Source organism: Bufo gargarizans, chromosome 1, assembly GCF_014858855.1.
Source record: "Bufo gargarizans isolate SCDJY-AF-19 chromosome 1, ASM1485885v1, whole genome shotgun sequence".
Taxonomy (NCBI): Eukaryota; Metazoa; Chordata; class Amphibia; order Anura; family Bufonidae; genus Bufo; species Bufo gargarizans.
This window is the reverse complement of record NC_058080.1, coordinates 401,696,590-401,721,201: the sequence shown is the minus strand read 5'-3', so window position 1 is coordinate 401,721,201 and position 24,612 is coordinate 401,696,590. Positions and strand designations below refer to the sequence as shown.

General features: G+C 46.7%; 1 protein-coding gene across 4 annotated transcripts in view; it reads right to left on the bottom strand.

Annotated features, from left to right (window-relative positions):
• Positions 1 to 24,612, bottom strand: part of LOC122931935 (sushi domain-containing protein 1-like) — a 231,231-nt gene that overhangs the window by 24,918 nt on the left and 181,701 nt on the right. For all 4 annotated transcript variants that reach the window (XM_044286058.1, XM_044286029.1, XM_044286039.1 and 1 more), the window contains exon 22: positions 22,750 to 22,789. In XM_044286058.1, the coding sequence (XP_044141993.1) occupies positions 22,750 to 22,789 (40 nt within the window). The remainder of the gene's footprint in view (positions 1 to 22,749; positions 22,790 to 24,612) is intronic.

The window sequence follows — 24,612 nt, the reverse complement described above, 5'->3', positions numbered from 1 at the left end:
ATTCCTGAGCAAGTTCTGCACTGGTGGTGACCTGATCCATTAGCTCTATCTGAAGTGAGCCCCCGTGGGAGTCGGTGTAGATGATGGGAATGGTGGTGGCCCTGATGTAGAGTTGTAGTTGTATCATGGTGTTCTACCTCAGGCCATCGGTTGAGAATACAAACGTTTTCAGAAGGCTTTAGTGCAAATTCCGTCTGTGGAGGAGGTATGGTAGCAGGATGTCTTGGTGATAATCTCTGCACCTAGCTAACACTGGCCTAATAGTCGCTTGATGTTGATGAGGGTGTCCTTGGCCTGTTTTCCCTCTCTGTATATGCAGGGAGTGGGTGCTCTATGAGCTGCTCCTACACTCCTTCTGGCTGGAGAGGGGCCAAACACATTCCGCCTCCACCTCACTCTCCTCTCAATTGACTGGACTAGCTCAACTACCACCATTGGCAGGAAGTCAGCCTGTTTAGCAGATGGTACTGGTATGTTCTGGAGCTTCTTGAGCACTGTGAAACATTCTTTACAGGAATTGAACCTATGTCCTTGAAGTTCCTGATTTTCCAATAAATGGCTAATTTGGGTGCAATAATGGTTGATTTAGGTAGAAGCAGCAATGTCTTTGCGTGTGTAGCTCTTTTGCTACAAAGAAATGATGACTGCACATGTTTCCTTGGAGGGAACTATGGTTAACAGAAGATAATGGGTTCAAACAACACCACCCCTTTCAAAGCAACCAGTCTGCTTGTCTTATTCAGTCAGCATGACAGAGTGATATCAGCTGCCTTGTCTTCATTAACGCTTTTTCCTGAGCTAATGAGATCAACGGAATGATGATAGCAGGTCATTTTGTGACAGGGCTAAGATGCAGTGCAAATGGTGGATTTGTGATTGTTAGTTTTTATTGCAAGGAATGCCTTTGCAATTAATTGCAATTCATCTCATCACTCTTCATAACAATCTACAGGGAGTGCAGAATTATTAGGCAAATGAGTATTTTGACCACATCATCCTCTTTATGCATGTTGTCTTACTCCAAGCTGTATAGGCTCGAAAGCCTACTACCAATTAAGCATATTAGGTGATGTGCATCTCTGTAATGAGAAGGGGTGTGGTCTAATGACATCAACACCCTATATCAGGTGTGCATAATTATTAGGCAACTTCTTTTCCTTTGGCAAAATGGGTCAAAAGAAGGACTTGACAGGCTCAGAAAAGTCAAAAATAGTGAGATATCTTGCAGAGGGATGCAGCACTCTTAAAATTGCAAAGCTTCTGAAGTGTGATCATCGAACAATCAAACGTTTCATTCAAAATAGTCAACAGGGTTGCAAGAAGCGTGTGGAAAAACCAAGGCGCAAAATAACTGCCCATGAACTGAGAAAAGTCAAGCGTGCAGCTGCCAAGATGCCACTTGCCACCAGTTTGGCCATATTTCAGAGCTGCAACATCACTGGAGTGCCCAAAAGCACAAGGTGTGCAATACTCAGAGACATGGCCAAGGTAAGAAAGGCTGAAAGACGACCACCACTGAACAAGACACACAAGCTGAAACGTCAAGACTGGGCCAAGAAATATCTCAAGACTGATTTTTCTAAGGTTTTATGGACTGATGAAATGAGAGTGAGTCTTGATGGGCCAGATGGATGGGCCAGATGGCTGGATTGGTAAAGGGCAGAGAGCTCCAGTCCGACTCAGACGCCAGCAAGGTGGAGGTGGAGTACTGGTTTGGGCTGGTATCATCAAAGATGAGCTTGTGGGGCCTTTTCGGGTTGAGGATGGAGTCAAGCTCAACTCCCAGTCCTACTGCCAGTTTCTGGAAGACACCTTCTTCAAGCAGTGGTACAGGAAGAAGTCTGCATCCTTCAAGAAAAACATGATTTTCAGGCAGACAAAGCTCCATCACACGCGTCCAAGTACTCCACAGCGTGGCTGGCAAGAAAGGGTATAAAAGAAGAAAATCTAATGACATGGCCTCCTTGTTCACCTGATCTGAACCCCATTGAGAATCTCAAATGTGATATTTACAAGGAGGGAAAACAGTCCACCTCTCTGAACAGTGTCTGGGAGGCTGTGGTTGCTGCTGCACGCAATGTTGATGGTAAACAGATCAAAACACTGACAGAATCCATGGATGGCAGGCTTTTGAGTGTCCTTGCAAAGAAAGGTGGCTATATTGGTCACTGATTTGTTTTTGTTTTGTTTTTGAATGTCAGAAATGTATATTTGTGAATGTTGAGATGTTATATTGGTTTCACTGGTAAAAATAAATAATTGAAATGGGTATATATTTGTTTTTTGTTAAGTTGCCTAATAATTATGCACAGTAATAGTCACCTGCACACACAGATATCCCCCTAAAATAGCTAAAACTAAAAACAAACTAAAAACTACTTCCAAAAATATTCAGCTTTGATATTAATGAGTTTTTTGGGTTCATTGAGAACATGGTTGTTGTTCAATAATAAAATTAATCCTCAAAAATACAACTTGCCTAATAATTCTGCACTCCCTGTAGAGTCAATGCAAATCCACCATAAAAACTGAAGCAGAAAACTCTGTGAAAAACAACATTTGTGTCAGTCTCAAAACTTTGGGTAACAATTGTACAACAAATATGCATCAGTGTGCCATTTTTACTACTTAGTCAATGATCTTCTTCTGGATCTTCGTATTCCTAACTTAAGCTTAGGGTTTCTTGTGTGAAGGATTAATGTTTATTTTGTAACTTAAAGAATTACATAAGGTTAAAAAGGGGTTGTCCTATAAATAATGTAAAATATGAAAATCAGAGAATCATATAGTACATGAAAACCTCTGTTTAGCAAATCTAGAGCCATCCCTGTACCTCACATGAATCCAGAGCTCACCCTATTGATTGCTCTATATGATTTTTTTTGAGCTGGCAGCTCAGGGGGTGTGTCCCTTTTGCTACAGATTTCTCCCTGTAACAGCTTGTAACAGTAGATACAGCTGGTGGCAGTTGAAGGGTGGAACTGTGCATGTGCGCCCAGCTCAGTGATATTACTGAGGTGGACGGAAAAGTAAGGAAAAGAACAAACAGCAGATGGCGCTATACATTTATTGACTCAGTGGCTATACAACATTTTTAATTACATGCATTTCCAAAGTATTCAGACCCAGGTGCTGCTTTAAAAATGCAGAATATGTTTTGTGGACATCCCCTATAAAGTATATTGAGATGTCAGAGCTGCTATGACAACTGAATGTGAACTTAGCTGGGGAGCACCTACTACAGTGGTACTGAAAATGGGAATTATAGAAGAAAGCAATGAACTGATTCTGGAAGTCTGGCATAGCTAATGTCATTGGCCCTCTCTGCCAGGGGAAGGGCATGGGACACCTAATTATCATCTAGCTAAATGTCAGGATAAGTAAAGTGGCAGAAAAGCTACCATGGGAAATTGCTTTATAACTAGATCATGAAATGGCTACTTAGATTTTGATATGCTATAAAGTGACTAAAGCATAAATCTTCCAGTCTATTGTGCCAGAACTGTTTCTATGATAAGGAGCAGACATCCGGCTGCATGTGGCCAAAAAAGTCATATGTGAAAATTGATTTATGCATCTGAGGACTCATCCGAGAGTTTGATAAGCTCGATGGAATCAACCACCATTATTCACTTAACTTCACAATGGAGGGACACTTGAGGGTAGAGCTGTAATTATATATTTATTGTCAGCATTACCACTTCATTGGATGAATAATACATGCGTGGAAACCCTATGGAGAGGACTGTGGAGAAGAATCTCTGTTTCCCTTCTCAATTATTAACAGGGGTAAACATCCTTCTTCATCACTTGCCAGGCAAAAAAAAGATATCTATAAGAGACATTTTCCTAAGCAAATATAACAGCTCCAAAAATGAGACCTGTGTGCTGGCAATAACACTCATGTGCAGCCCTGTCACACAAACCCCACCAGCCCACATGCAATATCACCCCCCTATATCGCAGAAAATAAATGGCATGCACTGGACAGTGCAGTGAATTTAGCTTTGTTTGGTTACACCCCTCACCACTTTTAACCCCTTCTACCCCAGGCTAGTTTTCATCTTCCTGCCCAGGCCATATTTTGCAAATCTGACGTGTCAGTTTATGTGGTAATAACTTTGGAACCCTTTTACTTATTCAAGCCATTCTGAGATTGTTTTCTCGTTACACATCTTACTTCATGACAGTGGTAAATTTGAATTGATATGTTTCACAATTATAAGAAGAAAAGAAAATCCAAAATTACCAGAAATTTGGAAAAATTATCAATTTACAAAATTTTTATTTCTCTGCTTTTAAGATAGATAATGATACCTCATAAATAGTTATTACTTTACATTCCGGATATGTCTACTTTATGTTGGCATCACTTTTTAAATGTAATTTTATTTCTTTTTGGATGTTAGATGGATTAGAACTTTAGAAACTTTCCAAAACACGCTTTTTAAAAGGACCGATTTAGTTATGAAGTCACTTTGACGGGCTTATATAATAGAAACTACCCATAAATGTCTCCATTTTAGGAAGTATACTCCTCAAGTTATTCAAATATCATTTTACAAACTTTGTTAGGCTACTTTCACACTAGCGTTCGATCGGATCCGTTCTGAACGGATCCGATCATAATAATGCAGACGGAGGCTCCGTTCAGTACGGATCTGTCTGCATTATTTTAGCATATAACAGCTAAAGTGTGAAAATAGCCTCGTACGGATCCGTCCAGACTTTCAATGTAAAGTCAATAGGGGACGGATCCGCCTGAAGATTGAGCATATTGTGGCATCTTCAAACGGATCCGTCCCCATTGACTTACATTGTAAGTCTGGACGGATCCGCACGGATCCGCACGCCTCCGCACGGCCAGGCGGACACCCGAACGCTGCAAGCAGCGTTCAGCTGTCCGCCTGTCCGTGCGGAGGCGAGCGGAGCGGAGGCTGAACGCCGCCAGACTGATGCAGTCTGAGCGGATCCGCTCCATTCAGACTGCATCAGGGCTGGACGGCTGCGTTCGGGTCCGCTCGTGAGCCCCTTCAAACGGAGCTCACGAGCGGACAGCCGAACGCTAGTGTGAAAGTAGCCTTAACTCTTCAGGTGGTACAGAAGAATTAAAGGAAAATAGGGGAAACAAGGAAAATATTTTTTTTTTTTGCAGATGTTCAATTTTAATCTATTTTTTCCTGTAGGGCAGCAAGGGTTAACAGCCAAACACTATGTTTATTACCCTGATTCTGCAGTTTATAGAAACACCCCATACATGGTCGTAAACTGCTGTATGGGCACATGGCAAGGTGCAGAAGGGAAGGAGCAACATATGAATTTTGGAGGGCAGATTTCACTGTGATAATTTTCAGGTGCCATTGTGACGCTTTGCGATACTAGGAAATCGCAAATGCGCCATATCAACATAGAAATATAGAAACATAGAATTTGTCGGCAGATAAGAACCATTTGGCCTATCTAGTCTGCACAATATACTGAATACTATGGATAGCCCCTGGCCCTATCTTATTTCATAATCACAAAGACAAAAGAGCCTTCACTAAGAATCTTCTCTTTTGACTAAAAAAGTAATTCACAGAGCAGAGGTGCCATTATCACCACCTTGTGACAAACCTTTCCTGCCCATGCCAAGTTGAGTACCCATCCATCTAGTTCTCTTATGACAGAATCTCATAAAACTGGTCTTTCTGCAGCCATAGTGTCTCCAATATCAGCAGGGGTCTCACACCTTTAGCCTGGGCAGCGAGCTTCAGAAGAAAAGGACAGATCCTTATCACACAGCTGGTTGGTACAGGAGGGAAGATGACCTGAAAGTCACCTCCAATCCATAAACTTCATATTCTTCCCATATTTTCCTAATATTTCATGGGTTATGGAAATGTGAAAGGAACCATCTTTTCAGAGATGGTTTTGGTTCTCCTAACCCACCTTCTAGGAAACCCGCGGACAAATCAGAGATTCCCGCTCTGAGATATAAAGGTTCTCGGGCACCCTGTATTATCTTCTAGTCGTATTTGTTATCAGATGATGCGTAAAATTGTACTGATTATCAATATCAACTATATTTCTTGATTGGACTTACGGGATATGGAGAAATGGGCAAAGCAAAGATGCTGCCAGGTTTTCTCCCTATGGGGCAAAGGACTGCCCCTGTTCCAATTACACAAGGCTGGACCTGAACGTGTCATAACCACTCCCCACTTCAGAGTAGGTAAAAACAGTGACACACTCAGGTCCTGCGTCCTTCACCTACCATCTGACGTCGTCTAACATCTCGACCGCCCGCAGGGACACGGGCACCCCACCATCTTGGATTATTATTTCAAAGACTTTGCCTATTACTGTCATGGTCTTACCTTCTTACTGTTCTCCTTCGTTTGACATGTGCTGGCGGCCATCTTGGTTTCTGGGTTTCTTGTAGCCTCCCACCCTGCGGCTTCTCCTTCCCACTGGGAGGAGCTGGATGCCTAGCTCATATATATAGGAGGTCTGTGGCTTCAGTTCCTTGCTTGGTCCTCCTGTGTTCACATGCTTCTAAGACTGCTGCTGCTTCTGGTTCCTGATCCTGGCCTCGTCTGACTACCCCGTTGGTTCCTGATCCTGGCTTCGTCTGACTACCCTGCTGGTTCCTGATCCAGGCTTCGTCTGACTACCCCCCTGGTTCCTGACCTCTGTCTATGCAAGACCCTGCTTCGGTTTAGCCATCCGTTTGGACTTTTGCTTACAGCTTGATTTTCAATAAAGCCTTCTTATTTCCACTTATCTCTTGTTGTACGTCTGGTTCATGGTTCCATGACATTAGGACCAAGCCATGAATTCTGACGGTACAGGGCCATCCTCGCTACCTACGCTTGTTGCCAGACTTGATCAGCAGGATCACCTGTTGGGTCGGTTCGCTGTGGCGTTGCAAACCCTGCTTGAACGCACGGCTCATTTCGCTTCCGTTGCCGATGGGTCGGTTGTCGCTCCTGGGCCCGCTCCTACTGCCGCTCCGGTTGTTGCGCCAGAGTCTACCCCGACACCTGTTGCTGCGCCTGCGGTGTCTCGGGGTATGACCGGTTCTGCCCCCCTTCCACAGCGCTTTGGGGGAGAGCCAACTCAGTGCCGAGGTTTCCTTAACCAGGTGGGCATTTATTTCGAGTTGCTGCCACATGCCTTTCCTACTGAGAGATCAAAGGTGGGCTTCTTGATCTCGCTGCTCTCGGACAAGGACTTGGCCTGGGCCAGCCCTTTATGGGAGAACAACAATCCGGTGGTTGCCGAGTTTTCCGGTTTTGTTGCTTCTCTTCGGAAGGTATTCGATGTGCCGGCTCGTGCTGCCTCTGCTGCGAAGCTCCTTATGTCCATCAGACAGGGTTCACGATCCGTAGCTGAATACGCCATTGAGTTTCGTACCCTGGCAGCAGAGGTGGGCTTGAATAATGAGGCTCTGGTCGCTGCTTTCTCTCATGGTCTCTCGGATGCCTTGAAGGATGAGGTTGCAGCTAAGGACCTACCAGTGGAGCTCGAGTCTCTTATTTCTTTCCTGATTTTGATTGATACCAGACTCAGGGAGAGACCTTCCTTTAAGGAGAGCCTGCGGAGGTCTTCTAACAGATTGGCGCCTACGTTTGCTGTCCCACCCGTGCCTCCCTCTCCTCCCACGCCTCCTGGGGATGACTTGTCTGGGGGTGAACCCATGCAGCTGGGGTTTGCTCGCCTGTCCGAGGGGGAGAGGGTACTCCGGAGACGCGAGGGCCGATGCATGTACTGTGGTCTCGGTGGGCATTTTCGGTTGGCATGTCCGAACCGTCCGGGAAACGCTCGCACCTGAGATCCTGTCGGGGGCAGATCTTGGGTGGAGTCTCCTCGTCCCCGGTTTCCCGTGTTGACAAACCACTGATCACTGTTGTCCTCTCCTGGGTCGGGGGCTCGGTGACGACCCAGGCGTTGGTGGACTCTGGTGCTGGTGGTTTGTTCATTGATAGTGTGTTCGCTGCCGCCAATTCCATTCCTCTGCAGCCTCAAGGTTCCCCATTGGCTCTTGAGGCGATAGACGGCCTTCTGCCGCCACACGTGAAGACCCCTTCTGCCGCCACACGTGACTCATGAGACCCTTCCAGTGGGGATAGCCATTGGTGCCGTTCACAGAGAGTCGGTCTGTCTCCAGGTGATTTCGTCTCCACACTACTCGGTGGTCTTGGGGTACCCCTGGCTCCAGAAGCATAATCCGACTTTCGATTGGAGATCGGCCGAGATCCTCTCGTGGTCACCGCAGTGTGGGGCTAGTTGCATCCATGGGCCTGTCAAGTTGCTGTGTACTTCCTCGGACTCTCTGTTGCCTCCTGAATACGAAGAGTACCGGGATGTATTCGATAAGGTGCGCGCGGTTGCCCTACCTCCGCACCGCCCATACGATTGTGCCATAGAGTTACAATCTGGTGCCGTTCCTCCTCGTGGCAAAGTCTATCCACTGTCGGTAGCGGAGAATGAGGCCATGGAGGAGTACGTGAGGGAGGCGCTTTCACGCGGACACATTCGCAAATCCTCGTCCCCGGCAGGGGCTGGATTTTTCTTTGTGAAAAAGAAGGGCGGTGAGTTGAGGCCTTGCATCGATTACAGGGGTCTCAATCGCATCACGATCAAGAACGCTTACCCGATACCCTTGATTTCCGAGCTGTTCGATCGCCTCAAAGGGGCCACGGTCTTTACCAAACTCGACCTGAGGGCGGCATATAACCTGGTAAGGATCAAGGCGGGCGATGAGTGGAAGACCGCGTTTAACACCAGGATCGGTCATTATGAATCCTTGGTTATGCCCTTTGGGTTGTGCAATGCGCCCGCAGTCTTCCAGGAATTCATCAACGATGTTTTCCGTGACCTGTTGCAGCAGTGTGTGGTGGTCTATTTGGATGACATCTTGGTATATTCTGAATCCATGGAGGCACACATTATGGATGTCAGACGAGTGTTGCAACGGTTACGAGAGAACAGGCTGTTCGGTAAGCTTGAGAAATGCGAATTTCACCGATCCCAGGTAACCTTCTTAGGTTACATCATTTCCGCTGAGGGGTTCTCCATGGATCCTGAGAAGGTTTCGGCTGTCTTACAGTGGCCCCAGCCCAGTGGTCTCCGTGCCCTGCAGCGCTTTTTGGGCTTCGCCAATTATTATCGGAAGTTCATCAGGGACTTTTCTATGCTAGCCAAGCCTCTCACGGATCTGACCAGGAAGGGCAGTAATTTCCAGGTCTGGCCGCTCGAGGCCATCCGAGCTTTTGAGGCTCTAAAGTCCGCCTTTGTGTCGGCTCCGATTCTGTCGCATCCCAACCCTGGGTTGCCCTTTGTCCTCGAGGTGGATGCGTCTGAGACGGGAGTAGGCGCCCTTCTGTCTCAGCGTAGAACACCAGAGGGTCCTCTGCTTCCTTGTGGGTTTTACTCCCGGAAACTGTCTTCCGCGGAGTGCAACTATCAGATTGGTGACAGGGAGTTATTGGCCATCGTGCAGGCCCTTAAAGAATGGAGGCACTTGCTCGAGGGTTCGGTGGTTCCGGTTCTCATCCTGACGGACCACAAGAATCTGACCTACCTTTCTGAGGCCAAGAGATTGACACCACGTCAGGCCAGATGGGCTCTGTTCTTGTCACGTTTTAATTACGTGGTATCCTACCTACCCGGTTCCAAGAACATCAGAGCGGATGCCTTATCACGGCAGTACTCCGAGCTGTCCGGGGAGGAGTCGATTCCGACTTCGGTCATACCTCCGAATCAGATCCTGGCCGCCATTCGCACCAGCCTGACCTCTCCCCTGGGTGAGCAGATTTTGGCGGCTCAATCTGGTGCTCCCTCTGGGAGACCCAACGGCAGGTGTTTTGTGCCTGAGGAGTTGCGCACTCGGTTGTTGCGAACCTACCATAACTCCAAGGCCGCGGGGCATCCTGGAAAGAATCAGCTGTCCTGGGCTGTTTCACGTCTGTTCTGGTGGCCTTCTCTACGTTCCGACATCGCCGCATATGTAGCGGCATGCTCCGTTTGTGCCCAGAGTAAGTCCTCTCGGCACCTTCCGTTGGGCCTTTTGCAACCCATAGCCACCGGGGAGCGCCCATGGTCACACCTGGGGATGGATTTCATTGTGGACCTCCCTGCATCTCGAGGCCATACGGTCATTCTCATGATTGTGGATCGGTTTTCCAAAATGTGCCACTGTGTTCCTCTCAAGAAGTTACCCTCTGCACGAGAGTTGGTCACGATTTTCGCCAGGGAGGTCTTCCGGTTGCACGGTTTGCCCAAGGAGATTGTGTCGGATCGGGGGAGTCAGTTTGTGTCCAGGTTCTGGCGCGCCTTTTGCTCCCAGTTGGGGATTCATCTCTCTTTCTCCTCGGCCTACCACCCTCAGTCCAATGGGGCCGCAGAACGATCCAATCAGGCCTTGGAGCAATTCCTTCGTTGCTATGTCTCCGATCACCAAGACAATTGGGTTGACCTCCATGCCTTGGGCTGAGTTTGCCAGGAACACGGCGGTGAACTCTTCCTCTGGGACGTCTCCCTTCATGGCCAATTATGGGTTCCAACCTGCCGTGTTACCGGAGGTATTCTCTCCCCAGGATATTCCGGCTGTGGAGGATCACCTTTCCGTCCTACGTGCTTCTTGGGTACAGATCCAGAGGTCCCTTGAGGTCTCTGCGCAGCGCCAGAGACTCCAGGCTGATCGCAGACGAGCGCCCGCTCCTTCCTACCAGGTCGGAGACCGTGTATGGTTGTCCACCCGCAACCTCAACCTTCGAGTGCCCACTCCCAAGCTGGCGCCTCGCTTTGTTGGTCCCTTCCGAGTGCTTCGCAGGGTAAACCCGGTAGCCTATGCCCTTGCGCTTCCTCCTGGCATGCGGATCTCCAACGTGTTTCATGTCTCCCTGTTGAAGCCATTGGTGTGTAATCGTTTCATTTCCTCGGTTCCTCGGCCCCGTCCGGTCCAAGTGGGCAATCGTGAGGAATATGAGGTGAGCAATATCCTGGACTCATGCCTGGTCCGCGGTCGGTTGCAGTTTTTGGTCCATTGGCGTGGTTATGGTCCAGAGGAGCGTTTCTGCGTTCCCTCCGCAGATGTCCATGCTCCTGCTTTGCTCCGAGCCTTCCACGCACGCTTCCCTCAGAAACCGTTCCTTACTCCGCGGAGGAGGGGCCCTTGAGGGGGAGGTACTGTCATGGTCTTACCTTCCTACTGTTCTCCTTCGTTTGACATGTGCTGGCGGCCATCTTGGTTTCTGGGTTTCTTGTAGCCTCCCACCCTGCGGCTTCTCCTTCCCACTGGGAGGAGCTGGATGCCTAGCTCATATATAGGAGGTCTGTGGCTTCAGTTCCTTACTTGGTCCTCCTGTGTTCACATGCTTCTAAGACTGCTGCTGCTTCTGGTTCCTGATCCTGGCCTCGTCTGACTACCCCGTTGGTTCCTGATCCTGGCTTCGTCTGACTACCCTGCTGGTTCCTGATCCAGGCTTCGTCTGACTACCCCCCTGGTTCCTGACCTCTGTCTACGCAAGACCCTGCTTCGGTTTAGCCATCCGTTTGGACTTTTGCTTACAGCTTGATTTTCAATAAAGCCTTCTTATTTCCACTTATCTCTTGTTGTACGTCTGGTTCATGGTTCCATGACAATTACTGGACCCTACCACGGTAATTCTGAACTTACAGACATTCTATTCCCTTCCACCTCTTACCTATTTCTATCCAAACCAATCTGTTCAACTGGCAGGTATATTTATCTGTCAGCTTTAATATATATATTTTTGTGTGTAGTTTTAGAATAAAAACTAACGATTTCATCGTTCCAGTTTTGCCCTTGTTACTTGATGACCTGATCTATGCTAAGAACTCTGTCCTCAGAAGACATACTACCAAATAGTTTTATTTTTTATAAATTGCTAATGTACTAGCTAGGTTGCAAATAACCGTTTCGTCCCTTTAGGATTAGCTAGCTGGGGTCTCTTCGCCCCGATTCAATACGAAGAGTGGTGGCAGCAAAATTAATTTGATTTCCAGCGTGAAATCAGTAATTTTATTTTTACCGATTGTACATACAATCGTGATTGCATCCGGTCTGGGCCCACCAACCAATCTTAAGCGTCTCCTGTGCTCACAGTGGATTCGCCTCCAGAAGTCTCTAGTGGAGACCTGTATGGCAACTGTGGCTTAGTACGACAGGATTGGCGGGTGGTTGTCACAGCCATGACCCCATTTTGGAAACTACGGGATAAGGTAACATTGGTACTATTTTTGGGGTAGATTTGATTTTTGATCACTTGATATTATGATTTTTTGTGAGGCAAGGCACAGTTTTTATTGAATATTTTTTTTACAGTGTTCACCTGATAGGATAAATAATGTGATTTTTTTTTATAGAGCAGGTTGGTACAAATGCAGCAATATATGTCTATTTTTATTTTTTTGTTTCAGTTTTACACAATAAAATCATTTTTGAAAAAAAAATTTTTTTTCTGAAAGCTATATTTTTTTTATTTTTCTGGCGATGGTCTTGTGTGGGGCTAATTTTTTACGGGCTGAGTTGACATTTTAATTAGTATCATTTTGGGATACATATGAATTTTTTATCACTTGCTATTACACTTTTGTGGGGCAAGGTGACCAAAAAAATGCTGTTTGTCACAGTTTCACATGACGGGGTAGATTATGGGATATTTTTATAGAGCCAGTTGTTACGGACACAACAATACTAGGGATGAGCAAACTCGAACTGTATAGTTCGGGTTCGTACCGAATTTTGGGGTGTCCGTGACACGGACCCGAACCCGGACATTTTCGTAAAAGTCCGGGTTCGGGTTCGGTGTTCGTCGCTTTCTTGGCGCTTTTTGAAAGGCTGCAAAGCAGCCAATCAACAAGCGTCATACTACTTGCCCCAAGAGGCCGTCACAGCCATGCCTACTATTGGCATGGCTGTGATTGGCCAGAGCACCATGTGACCCAGCCTCTATTTAAGCTGGAGTCACATAGCGCCGCCCGTCACTCTGCTCTGATTAGCGTAGGGAGAGGTTGCGGCTGCGACAGTAGGGCGAGATTAGGCAGATTAACTCCTCCAAAGGACTTGATTAATCGATCGATCTGCAGCTGTGCATCATTGAGCTGCTAAAATTCAATTGCTCACTGTTTTTAGGCTGCCCAGACCGTTTGTCAGTCACTTTTTTCTGGGGTGATCGGCAGCCATTTTGTGTCTTGTGGTGTGCAAGCACAAGCTGCGACCAAGTGCATTTAACCCTCAATGGTGTGGTTGTTTTTTGGCTAAAGCCTACATCAGGGTGAAGCTGTCACACCAAGTGCATTTAACCAGCAATAGTCTGTTCATTTTTTGGCCATATACTACATCAGGGGCAAGCTGCGCCCGTCACCAAGTGCATTTAACCCTCAGTAGTGTGGTTGGTCAAGCTGTCACACCAAGTGCATTTAACCAGCAATAGTCTGTTCATTTTTTGGCCATATACTACATCAGGGGCAAGCTGCGCCCGTCACCAAGTGCATTTAACCTTCAGTAGTGTGGTTGGTCAAGCTGTCACACCAAGTGCATTTAACCAGCAATAGTCTGTTCATTTTTTGGCCATATACTACATCAGGGGCAAGCTGCGCCTGTCACCAAGTGCATTTAACCCTCAGTAGTGTGGTTGGTCAAGCTGTCACACCAAGTGCATTTAACCAGCAATAGTGACCGGTCACCCAGCGCCTAAATACTAGGCCTCAAATTTATATCCCGCTAAATCTGTCGTTACCGCTGTACTGTTGTGGCTGGGCAAGTTATTTAGTGTCCGTCAAAGCACATTTTTTGTTCTGGGTTGAAATACAATTCCCAATTTAGCAATTTCATAATTTAGTGGTTTCTGCTATATCAGAGCTATTTGAAATCTATCCCTAAAAGGGTATATTATATTCAAGGTGCACATAGGGTCATTCAGAATAACTTCACACACACGCTACTGTGCATTTACAAGTCTAATTCTGTCAGTAAATCCATACCAGTCACCCAGCGCCTAAATACTAGGCCTCAAATTTATATCCCGCTAAATCTGTCGTTACCGCTGTACTGTTGTGGCTGGGCAAGTTATTTAGTGTCCGTCAAAGCACATTTTTTGTTCTGGGTTGAAATACAATTCCCAATTTAGCAATTTCATAATTTAATGGTTTCTGCTATATCAGAGCTATTTGAAATCTATCCCTAAAAGGGTATATAATATTCAAGGTGCACATAGGGTCATTCAGAATAACTTCACACACACGCTACTGTGCATTTCCAAGTCTAATTCTGTCAGTAAATCTATACCGGTCACCCAGCGCCTAAATACTAGGCCTCAAATTTATATTCAGCTGAATTTGAATACAATACATTGGGCCAAATAATATTTTTGTTGTTGTGGTGAACGATAACAATGAGGAAAACATCTAGTAAGGGAGCGGACGTGGACATGGTCGTGGTGGTGTTAGTGGACCCTCTGGTGCTGGGAGAGGACGTGGCCGTTCTGCCACATCCACACGTCCTAGTGTACCAACTACCTCAGGTCCCAGTAGCCGCCAGAATTTACAGCGATATATGGTGGGGCCCAATGCCGTTCTAAGGATGGTAAGGCCTGAGCAGGTACAGGCATTAGTCAATTGGGTGGCCGACAGTGGATCCAGCACGTTCACATTATCTCCCACCCAGTCTTCTGCAGAAAGCGCACAGATGGCGCCTGAAAACCAACCCCATCAGTCTGTCACATCACTCCCATGCATACCAGGGAAACTGTCTCAGCCTCAAGTTATGCAGCAGTCTCTTATGCTGTTTGAAGACTCCGCTGGCAGGGTTTCCCAAGGGCATCCACCTAGCCCTTCCCCAGCGGTGAAAGACATAGAATGCCCTGACGCACAACCACTTATGTTTCCTGATGATGAGGACATGGGAATACCACCTCAGCATGTCTCTGATGATGACGAAACACAGGTGCCAACTGCTGCGTCTTTCTGCAGTGTGCAGACTGAACAGGAGGTCAGGGATCAAGACTGGGTGGAAGACGATGCAGGGGACGATGAGGTCCTAGACCCCACATGGAATGAAGGTCGTGCCACTGACTTTCACAGTTCGGAGGAAGAGGCAGTGGTGAGACCGAGCCAACAGCGTAGCAAAAGAGGGAGCAGTGGGCAAAAGCAGAACACCCGCCGCCAAGAGACTCCGCCTGCTACTGACCGCCGCCATCTTGGACCGAGCACCCTAAAGGCAGCTTCAAGGAGTTCCCTGGCATGGCACTTCTTCAAACAATGTGCTGACGACAAGACCCGAGTGGTTTGCACGCTGTGCCATCAGAGCCTGAAGCGAGGCATTAACGTTCTGAACCTTAGCACAACCTGCATGACCAGGCACCTGCATGCAAAGCATGAACTGCAGTGGAGTAAACACCTTAAAACCATGGAAGTCACTCAGGCTCCCCCTGCTACCTCTTCTGCTGCTGCCGCCTCGGCCTCTTCTGCTGCTGCCGCCTCGGCCTCTTCCTCCGCCTCTGGAGGAACGTTGGCACCTGCCGCCCAGCAAACAGGGGATGTACCACCAACACCACCACCACCTCCGTCACCAAGCATCTCAACCATGTCACACGGCAGCGTTCAGCTCTCCATCTCACAAACATTTGAGAGAAAGCGTAAATTCCCACCTAGCCACCCTCGATCCCTGGCCCTGAATGCCAGCATTTCTAAACTACTGGCCTATGAAATGCTGTCATTTAGGCTGGTGGACACAGACAGCTTCAAACAGCTCATGTCGCTTGCTGTCCCACAGTATGTTGTTCCCAGCCCGCACTACTTCTCCAAGAGAGCCGTGCCTTCCCTGCACAACCAAGTATCCGATAAAATCAAGTGTGCACTGCGCAACGCCATCTGTGGCAAGGTCCACCTAACCACAGATACGTGGACCAGTAAGCACGGCCAGGGACGCTATATCTCCCTAACTGCACACTGGGTAAATGTAGTGGCAGCTGGGCCCCAGGCGGAGAGCTGTTTGGCGCACGTCCTTCCGCCGCCAAGGATCACAGGGCAACATTCTTTGCCTCCTGTTGCCACCTCCTCCTACTCGACTTCCTCCTCCTCTTCTTCCACCTGCTCATCTAGTCAGCCACACACCTTCACCACCAACTTCAGCACAGCCCGGGGTAAACGTCAGCAGGCCATTCTGAAACTCATATGTTTGGGGGACAGGCCCCACACCGCACAGGAGTTGTGGCGGGGTATAGAACAACAGACCGACGAGTGGTTGCTGCCGGTGAGCCTCAAGCCCGGCCTGGTGGTGTGTGATAATGGGCGAAATCTCGTTGCAGCTCTGGGACTAGCCAGTGTGACGCACATCCCTTTGCTTGGCGCATGTGCTGAATTTGGTGGTGCAGAAGTTCATTCACAACTACCCCGACATGTCAGAGCTGCTGCATAAAGTGCGGGCCGTCTGTCCGCGCTTTCGGCGTTCACATCCTGCTGCTGCTCGCCTGTCTGCGCTACAGCGTAACTTCGGCCTTCCCGCTCACCGCCTCATATGCGACGTGCCCACCAGGTGGAACTCCACCTTGCACATGCTGGACAGACTGTGCGAGCAGCAGCAGGCCATAGTGGAGTTTCAGCTGCAGCACGCACGGGTCAGTCGCACTACAGAACAGCACCACTTCACCACCAATGACTGGGCCTCCATGCGAGACCTGTGTGCCCTGTTGCGCTGTTTCGAGTACTCCACCAACATGGCCAGTGGCGATGATGCCGTTATCAGCGTTACAATACCACTTCTATGTCTCCTTGAGAAAACACTTAGGGCGATGATGGAAGAGGAAGTGGCCCAGGAGGAGGAGGAGGAGGAAGAGGGGTCATTTTTAGCACTTTCAGGCCAGTCTCTTCGAAGTGACTCAGAGGGAGGTTTTTGGCAACAGCAGAGGCCAGGTACAAATGTGGCCAGCCAGGGCCCACTACTGGAGGACGAGGAGGATGAGGAGGAGGTGGAGGAGGATGAGAATGAAGCATGGTCACAGCGGGGTGGCACCCAACGCAGCTCGGGTCCATCACTGGTGCGTGGCTGGGGGGAAAGGCAGGACGATGACGATACGCCTCCCACAGAGGACAGCTTGTCCTTACCCCTGGGCAGCCTGGCACACATGAGCGACTACATGCTGCAGTGCCTGCGCAACGACAGCAGAGTTGCCCACATTTTAACGTGTGCGGACTACTGGGTTGCCACCCTGCTGGATCCACGGTACAAAGACAATGTGCCCACCTTACTTCCTGCACTGGAGCGTGATAGGAAGATGCGCGAGTACAAGCGCACGTTGGTAGACGCGCTACTGAGAGAATTCCCAAATGTCACAGGGGAACAAGTGGAAGCCCAAGGCCAAGGCAGAGGAGGAGCAAGAGGTCGCCAAGGCAGCTGTGTCACGGCCAGCTCCTCTGAGGGCAGGGTTAGCATGGCAGAGATGTGGAAAAGTTTTGTCAACACGCCACAGCTAACTGCACCACCACCTGATACGCAACGTGTTAGCAGGAGGCAACATTTCACTAACATGGTGGAACAGTACGTGTGCACACCCCTCCATGTACTGACTGATGGTTCGGCCCCATTCAACTACTGGGTCTCTAAATTGTCCACGTGGCCAGAGCTAGCCTTTTATGCCTTGGAGGTGCTGGCCTGCCCGGCGGCCAGCGTTTTGTCTGAACGTGTATTCAGCACGGCAGGGGGTGTCATTACAGACAAACGCAGCCGCCTGTCTACAGCCAATGTGGACAAGCTGACGTTCATAAAAATGAACCAGGCATGGATCCCACAGGACCTGTCCGTCCCTTGTCCAGATTAGACATTAACTACCTCCCCTTAACCATATATTATTGTACTCCAGGGCACTTCCTCATTCAATCCTATTTTTATTTTCATTTTACCATTATATTGCGAGGCTACCCAAATTTGAGTGAACCTCTCCTCTGTCTGGGTGCCGGGGCCTAAATATATGCCAATGGACTGTTCCAATGTTGGGTGACGTGAAGCCTGATTCTCTGCTATGACATGCAGACTAATTCTCTGCTGACATGAAGCCAGATTCTCTGTTACGGGACCTCTCTCCTCTGCCTGGGTGCTGGGCCTAAATATATGCCAATGGACTGTTGCACTGGTGGCTGACGTGAAGCCTGATTGTCTGTTACGGGACCTCTCTCCTCTGCCTGGGTGCTGGGCCTAAATATCTGACAATGGACTGTTGCATTGGTGGCTGACGTGAAGCCTGATTCTCTGCTATGATATGAAGACTGATTCTCTGCTGACATGAAGCCAGATTGTCTGTTACGGGACCTCTCTCCTCTGCCTGGGTGCTGGGCCTAAATTTATGAAAATGGACTCTTACAGTGGTGGGTGACGTGAAGCCTGATTCTCTGCTATGATATGAAGACTGATTCTCTGCTGACATGAAGCCAGATTGTCTGTTACGGGACCTCTCTCCTCTGCCTGGGTGCTGGGCCTAAATTTATGACAATGGACTGTTGCAGTGGTGGCTGACGTGAAGCCTGATTCTCTGCTATGACATGAAGACTGATTCTCTGCTGACATGAAGCCAGATTGTCTGTTACGGGACCTCTCTCCTCTGCCTGGGTGCTGGGCCTAAATTTATGACAATGGACTGTTGCAGTGGTGGCTGACGTGAAGCCTGATTCTCTGCTATGACATGAAGACTGATTCTCTGCTGACATGAAGCCAGATTGTCTGTTACGGGACCTCTCTCCTCTGCCTGGGTGCTGGGCCTAAATTTATGAAAATGGACTCTTACAGTGGTGGGTGACATGAAGCCTGATTCTCTGCTATGATATGAAGACTGATTCTCTGCTGACATGAAGCCAGATTGTCTGTTACGGGACCTCTCTCCTCTGCCTGGGTGCTGGGCCTAAATATCTGACAATGGACTGTTGCATTGGTGGCTGACGTGAAGCCTGATTCTCTGCTATGACATGCAGACTGATTCTCTGCTGACATGAAGCCAGATTGTCTGTTACGGGACCTCTCTCCTCTGCCTGGGTGCTGGGCCTAAATTTATGAAAATGGACTCTTACAGTGGTGGGTGACGTGAAGCCTGATTCTCTGCTATGATATGAAGACTGATTCTCTGCTGACATGAAGCCAGATTGTCTGTTACGGGACCTCTCTCCTCTGCCTGGGTGCTGGGCCTAAATTTATGACAATGGACTGTTGCAGTGGTGGCTGACGTGAAGCCTGATTCTCTGCTATGACATGCAGACTGATTCTCTGCTGACATGAAGACAGATTCTCTGTTACGGGACCTCTCTCCTCTGCCTGGGTGCCGGGGCCTAAATATCTGAGAATGGACTGTTCCAGTGGTGGGTGACGTGAAGCCAGATTCTCTGCTATGGGACCTCTCTCCAATTGATTTTGGTTAATTTTTATTTATTTAATTTTAATTTTAATTCATTTCCCTATCCACATTTGTTTGCAGGGGATTTACCTACATGTTGCTGCCTTTTGCAGCCCTCTAGCCCTTTCCTGGGCTGTTTTACAGCCTTTTTAGTACCGAAAAGTTCGGGTCCCCATTGACTTCAATGGGGTTTGGGTTCGGGACGAAGTTCGGATCGGGTTCGGATCCCGAACCCGAACATTTCCGGGAAGTTCGGCCGAACTTCTCGAACCCGAACATCCAGGTGTTCGCTCAACTCTAAACAATACCCAATATTTCATTTTTTAATAAAATTTTATTTTTTATTTCTTTATGAAGGGAAAGGGACACTTTTTACTGGAAACTGTAGTTTATTTTTTTATAAAACACTTTGTTTCACTTTTTTTTTACTTTGTCCCAGTATGGGAATTCAACTTTTGAGGCTCTGGTGCTGTATTGTACTACGTGGAAACTGTCAGTTTGATACTGACAGTGTGCCTCTGAGACCCTGCCAGGGGGCTGGGCCTCATAGGCTTCCATACATTTGCGAGACCAGGGGTTGCCATGTCAGTCATTGGCCCCTTGTCACCACAGAACGAGGGGCAATGGGGAGATAGAGGGAGCCCCCTCCTTCTGTGATCCTTGTATATGCCGTGGTCAGCATTGATAGTGGCATATAAGGGGTTAATCCGCCGGGATCGGAGTTTACAGTGATGCCGGTGGATACAGCAGGGTCCCGGCGGTCAGTCACAGCTGAGCCCCTGCACTGATCAAGAGCTTACAGTGCCTGTGCCCGCCCGATCATCATGATGTACTAGTAAGTCAATTTGTGGGAAGTCACTTGGGAACTTAGTGGCCCTGGAAAAGAAAAACTTAAATTGACCATATGTTGTAAGAGGGTTTAAATTGACAGAAGGCGGGATAATTCAAGTAGGCAGGGTCAACAAAACCACAGTACAAAATTCCATCCCAGAAGAACGAAATACCACAGTGCAGCACAATATACTGTCCCACAAGCTGGCCTTCAGTAGTGGCCATCAATAGCTGCCATTTTCTGTCCTCTTCCTCCAGTTGTCTCTTACTGAGATATGGATTAGGGACTTAGGAGGTGAGATGCAGGCCAAAGCAGTTGAAATCAGGATGGCATATGCAGTCGCCGGGCAGGTACATGAGTAACTGATTCTTACAGCATTAATTACCGCTGAGAGCTCATTATGTACTCAGTTAGCAGCAGACAGGAGGGCTTGGATGGTCCCCTGTGCATTGGCCCACTGAAATTTTTTCCTGTGGGGTCTGTGGCCAGACCACCCCTGGCCACACTATCAAAACAATATGGAGAATAAAAGTGGAACATAGAAACAGGTAATCACATGGTCTGGGACAGGTGTCCATTTTTTTTTAGTCTAGGAGAAATTTATGCTACCACTATACAAGTACCACTATAACCAATAATACTGCCATACAGTGATTTGTGACCTTTGAATTCAACACTGAATGTGTGAAACCAGTGAAAAAGTAATGAAGATGCTGACAAAGTCAGTTTTTGAGAAGCAAATTGAAAAAGACAACCAATATATGCAACAATAGAAAGAAAAATATTAGCATCTCCAGAAATAAATGATCAAACTTTCTGTCAAAATTTGATGCAATAATGTATATCCTAATTTCCATTTTGGGTGAAAATTGACCTTAATTAAAATAAACAGTACTGCAACAAAGTACTAAATGTCTGACTTTTTTTATTTTTATAGCTGCTGTTTTGAGCCGATGATCGAGATAAGCGAATCAGGTCTACAGGATAAGAATTTGTCCCCAACTTTTTGAAAAATTCCGATTCTGTAGAATTCTGCATTTTAGGTACTGTAAATCAATATGTGAGAATTTTTGAAAAGAGAGCGAGATCCAAATTTACAAAAATTCGCTCATGTCCATCTCTTACTAATTATTTGGGTTGGCATAGAGGTAATATATCACCATATTTTACTATTTAAATCAAATATATTACGGTACTTTCTTCTAATCTGTTTTAATTTTTTGATTGGGAATATTTTTTTCATTTATTTTCTGTACATGATTATCCTCATCTTGTCTTGTCTGGGCTGCTATTAACCATATTTACAGAGAACAATTTACAACAACCACCATGGGCAAGAGACACAATAGACTGGAGGGTGTGAGGGAAAGCATAAAGGCGTTCATTTTGTATACAGTATATATTCATTTTATATCTATTTATACACCTGCACTTAGATAACAGGGGGATTTATCCTTGGAAGGAAGGAGTAGAAATTCCACTGTGGGCCCCTACTACTCCAATGCTAACCATTTATTTTCTTATCTCAAACGAAACATACCTGTAGTAACTCAAAGCTTGTCTCCACTATGACGCTTTTACTGTGTTTGTCTGTGTTTAAATATGTGCACTGCTCATTATAATAAAGAGGGAACACATCTTGTATGTGTCTCTGTGTCGTGACCTTGAGCTGGCTCACTCAACTTCAGAACTATTAAAAGACCGCATCACATCAGAAGGTCAGTTTGCGACCACAAGGGGAATCATTGGCCCAGATTTACTAATCCTAAAGATGGAATAAGCTTAGACAGTTTGTCTAGACCTGCTCCCAAATTATCACAGGGGTTCAGGCTGGATGATATATCTAGTACAGGAATAGACACTTTTCTCTGATTCTATACCAACTATTGGTTGACTTACTTTAAGGGACACACTTAAATGCCAAAATTGCACCAACATTTCGATGCAAAAAGGTGCATCTTAGGCTCCATCTCTTGTTCATAAAGCACCACCCACTTTGTACTAAGCCTCACCCGCTTGTCAAGCATGTCAGAAAAAAGTGTAGAAAGACCAGATGCTCCAATTTACACCACTTTTTAGACAGATTTTTGCAAGGTGAGCAGGTCACCGTCGCGGCCTGCTATTGACTGCACCCCCTGTCGTCCGATGTTGTGATCTGCATGACAGGAAGATGCATTGATGGCCATGGAGGGATACAGAAGAACACAGGCATCGGGGACCAGGTAAGTATTCTCTGTATGAGAGGCCCAGGCATTGTAGGGGGATTTACAGGTTTGGATAACCCCTTTATTAGGTTGTCTCATGAACACAACCCCTTTTTGAATGTATCAGAAACCTCAAGTAGTCAGCCTTCATGGCCAAGCTGGCAGATAGTTGTCAAACATTAAATGTGTCTCACCGTTTTTAAGATTTTCAGATCATAAATACTTTACAATTTGTCTCCTACCGGTAAATATTTTGTCCTCTTTTATTTTCTGCAGTAATGACAAATAGACTTATGTAGAATGTAAGTTTTCTCATTATTCTTACCTTCAATTTGTGCCATAACTGTACATGACTGTGTTTTCATCTGAAAAGGAAACATATGCAAATGTAGTAACGCTGAAATTTACTTTTATGAGACATAGCTTTCAGTGCTGATTCAGAACATCATATATTTCTATAAATGATAGCAAGTATTGGGTAAATATTATAAATAAGGGACTCTTTTACCATATTGCCATGTTTAATTTAGTCTATTTAAAAGCCCCTTATTACTGCAGGCAGTCATTAGATACAGTGATCACCTGTCAGTACGTCACATGATCATCAGTGCTGCAATGTGAACAGAGGCCAGGAGGGAGCACTAAAGAGGCCTGTGCATTCAATAGGTGTGGGTCTATTTCTTATGTTATCTCATATGCAGCTGCCAAATTTTATATTTTAGTATTCAGCAACTATATGAGAGAAGTTACAGGGATTACCCCAACGAAAAGTATTCATCACCTATCCAAAGGATAGATGATAATATCAGATTCCGGGGGCTGCATCACTGGGACCTCCAGTGATCCTGACAACAAGGGGTGACCTCATCCCCTCTCTGAATGGAGCTGTAGTGTGCAAATAGATCCAGTACTTCATCAGTCTATAGAAGCAGAGGGGAAACTGAAGGACCCCTTTATCTTGAGTTTATGGGGAGAGTCCCAGTGAGACCACGATTCAATATATATCACTTAATCTGTGGATATTTAATAGATATTTTTTGTGGGATAAGCCCTTAAATCCAACCAAAACTTTAAAATGTTCATACAAGATTGTACTATAATTTAGTATACACCCACCAGACAGTTAGGACATATTGCTGTGCAGTAAATGGGACCAGCCAAAACAACCATAGCCCTTCTACAATGTATTGCAGGTCAGAGGTGTCATTGGCTGTTAAAAGGTACATTCACATGGGGCACAATTCTTGCAGGAAAGACTGCAGTTGGGGCTTGCAGAAATCATAGAAACATAGAATGTGTCGGCAGATAAGAACCATTTGGCCCATCTAGTCTGCCCAATATACTAAATACTACTTTTGTCTATTTTTTTCTTTACTGGTATCAGCACTCCTCCCATTCGGCACAGGTGGTTTTAATCACACAAGTCTGCATATAAGTGGTCATTGACCTGTAGCTCCTGATAGCAATGGACATGTTGTGTTAGACAGCTGTTCACATGGTGCAGTACTGCGTGGTGGCCTTTGTTTTTGTGGTGTTGTTCTGGTAGGTTGGTGGCATTGTCAGACAGCAGGGTTGCTGCTTTGACTCCTGGGTCCCGCTGCCTACCAGGGCATTACCGCTTTGTCACCGCACTGCGCTGCGCCTTTTTGTCAGAGTAGGTCCCACTCAAAAGAGGCGTCCTTGTCATGGTGAGTGGGCTTATGCCTTTTAATCAAAATGTACACTAATGCCTCTTGTACAGCATGTAGTATGGGGGGCTGTGCACTTTATTATAGCGCTGATAAGCGAGTTAGATCAAAGCATAGCATTGTGGATGTGCGATCCAGTTCTGTTCTCCCCCCCATGCATACTAAATACTATAGATAGCCCCTGGCCCTATCTTATATGAAGGATGGCCTTATGCCTATCCCATGCATGCTTAAACTCCTCCACTGTATTTGCAGCTACCACTTCTGCAGGAAGGCTATTCCATGCATCCACTACTCTCTCAGTAAAGTAATACTTCCTGATATTACTTTTAAACCTTTGCCCCTCTAATTTAAAACTATGTCCTCTTGTAGCAATTTTTCTTCTTTTAAATATTCTCTCCTCTTTTACCTTGTTGATTCCCTTTATGTATTTAAAAGTTTCTATCATATCCCCTCTGTCTCGTCTTTCTTCCAAGCTATACATGTTAAGGTCCTTTAAT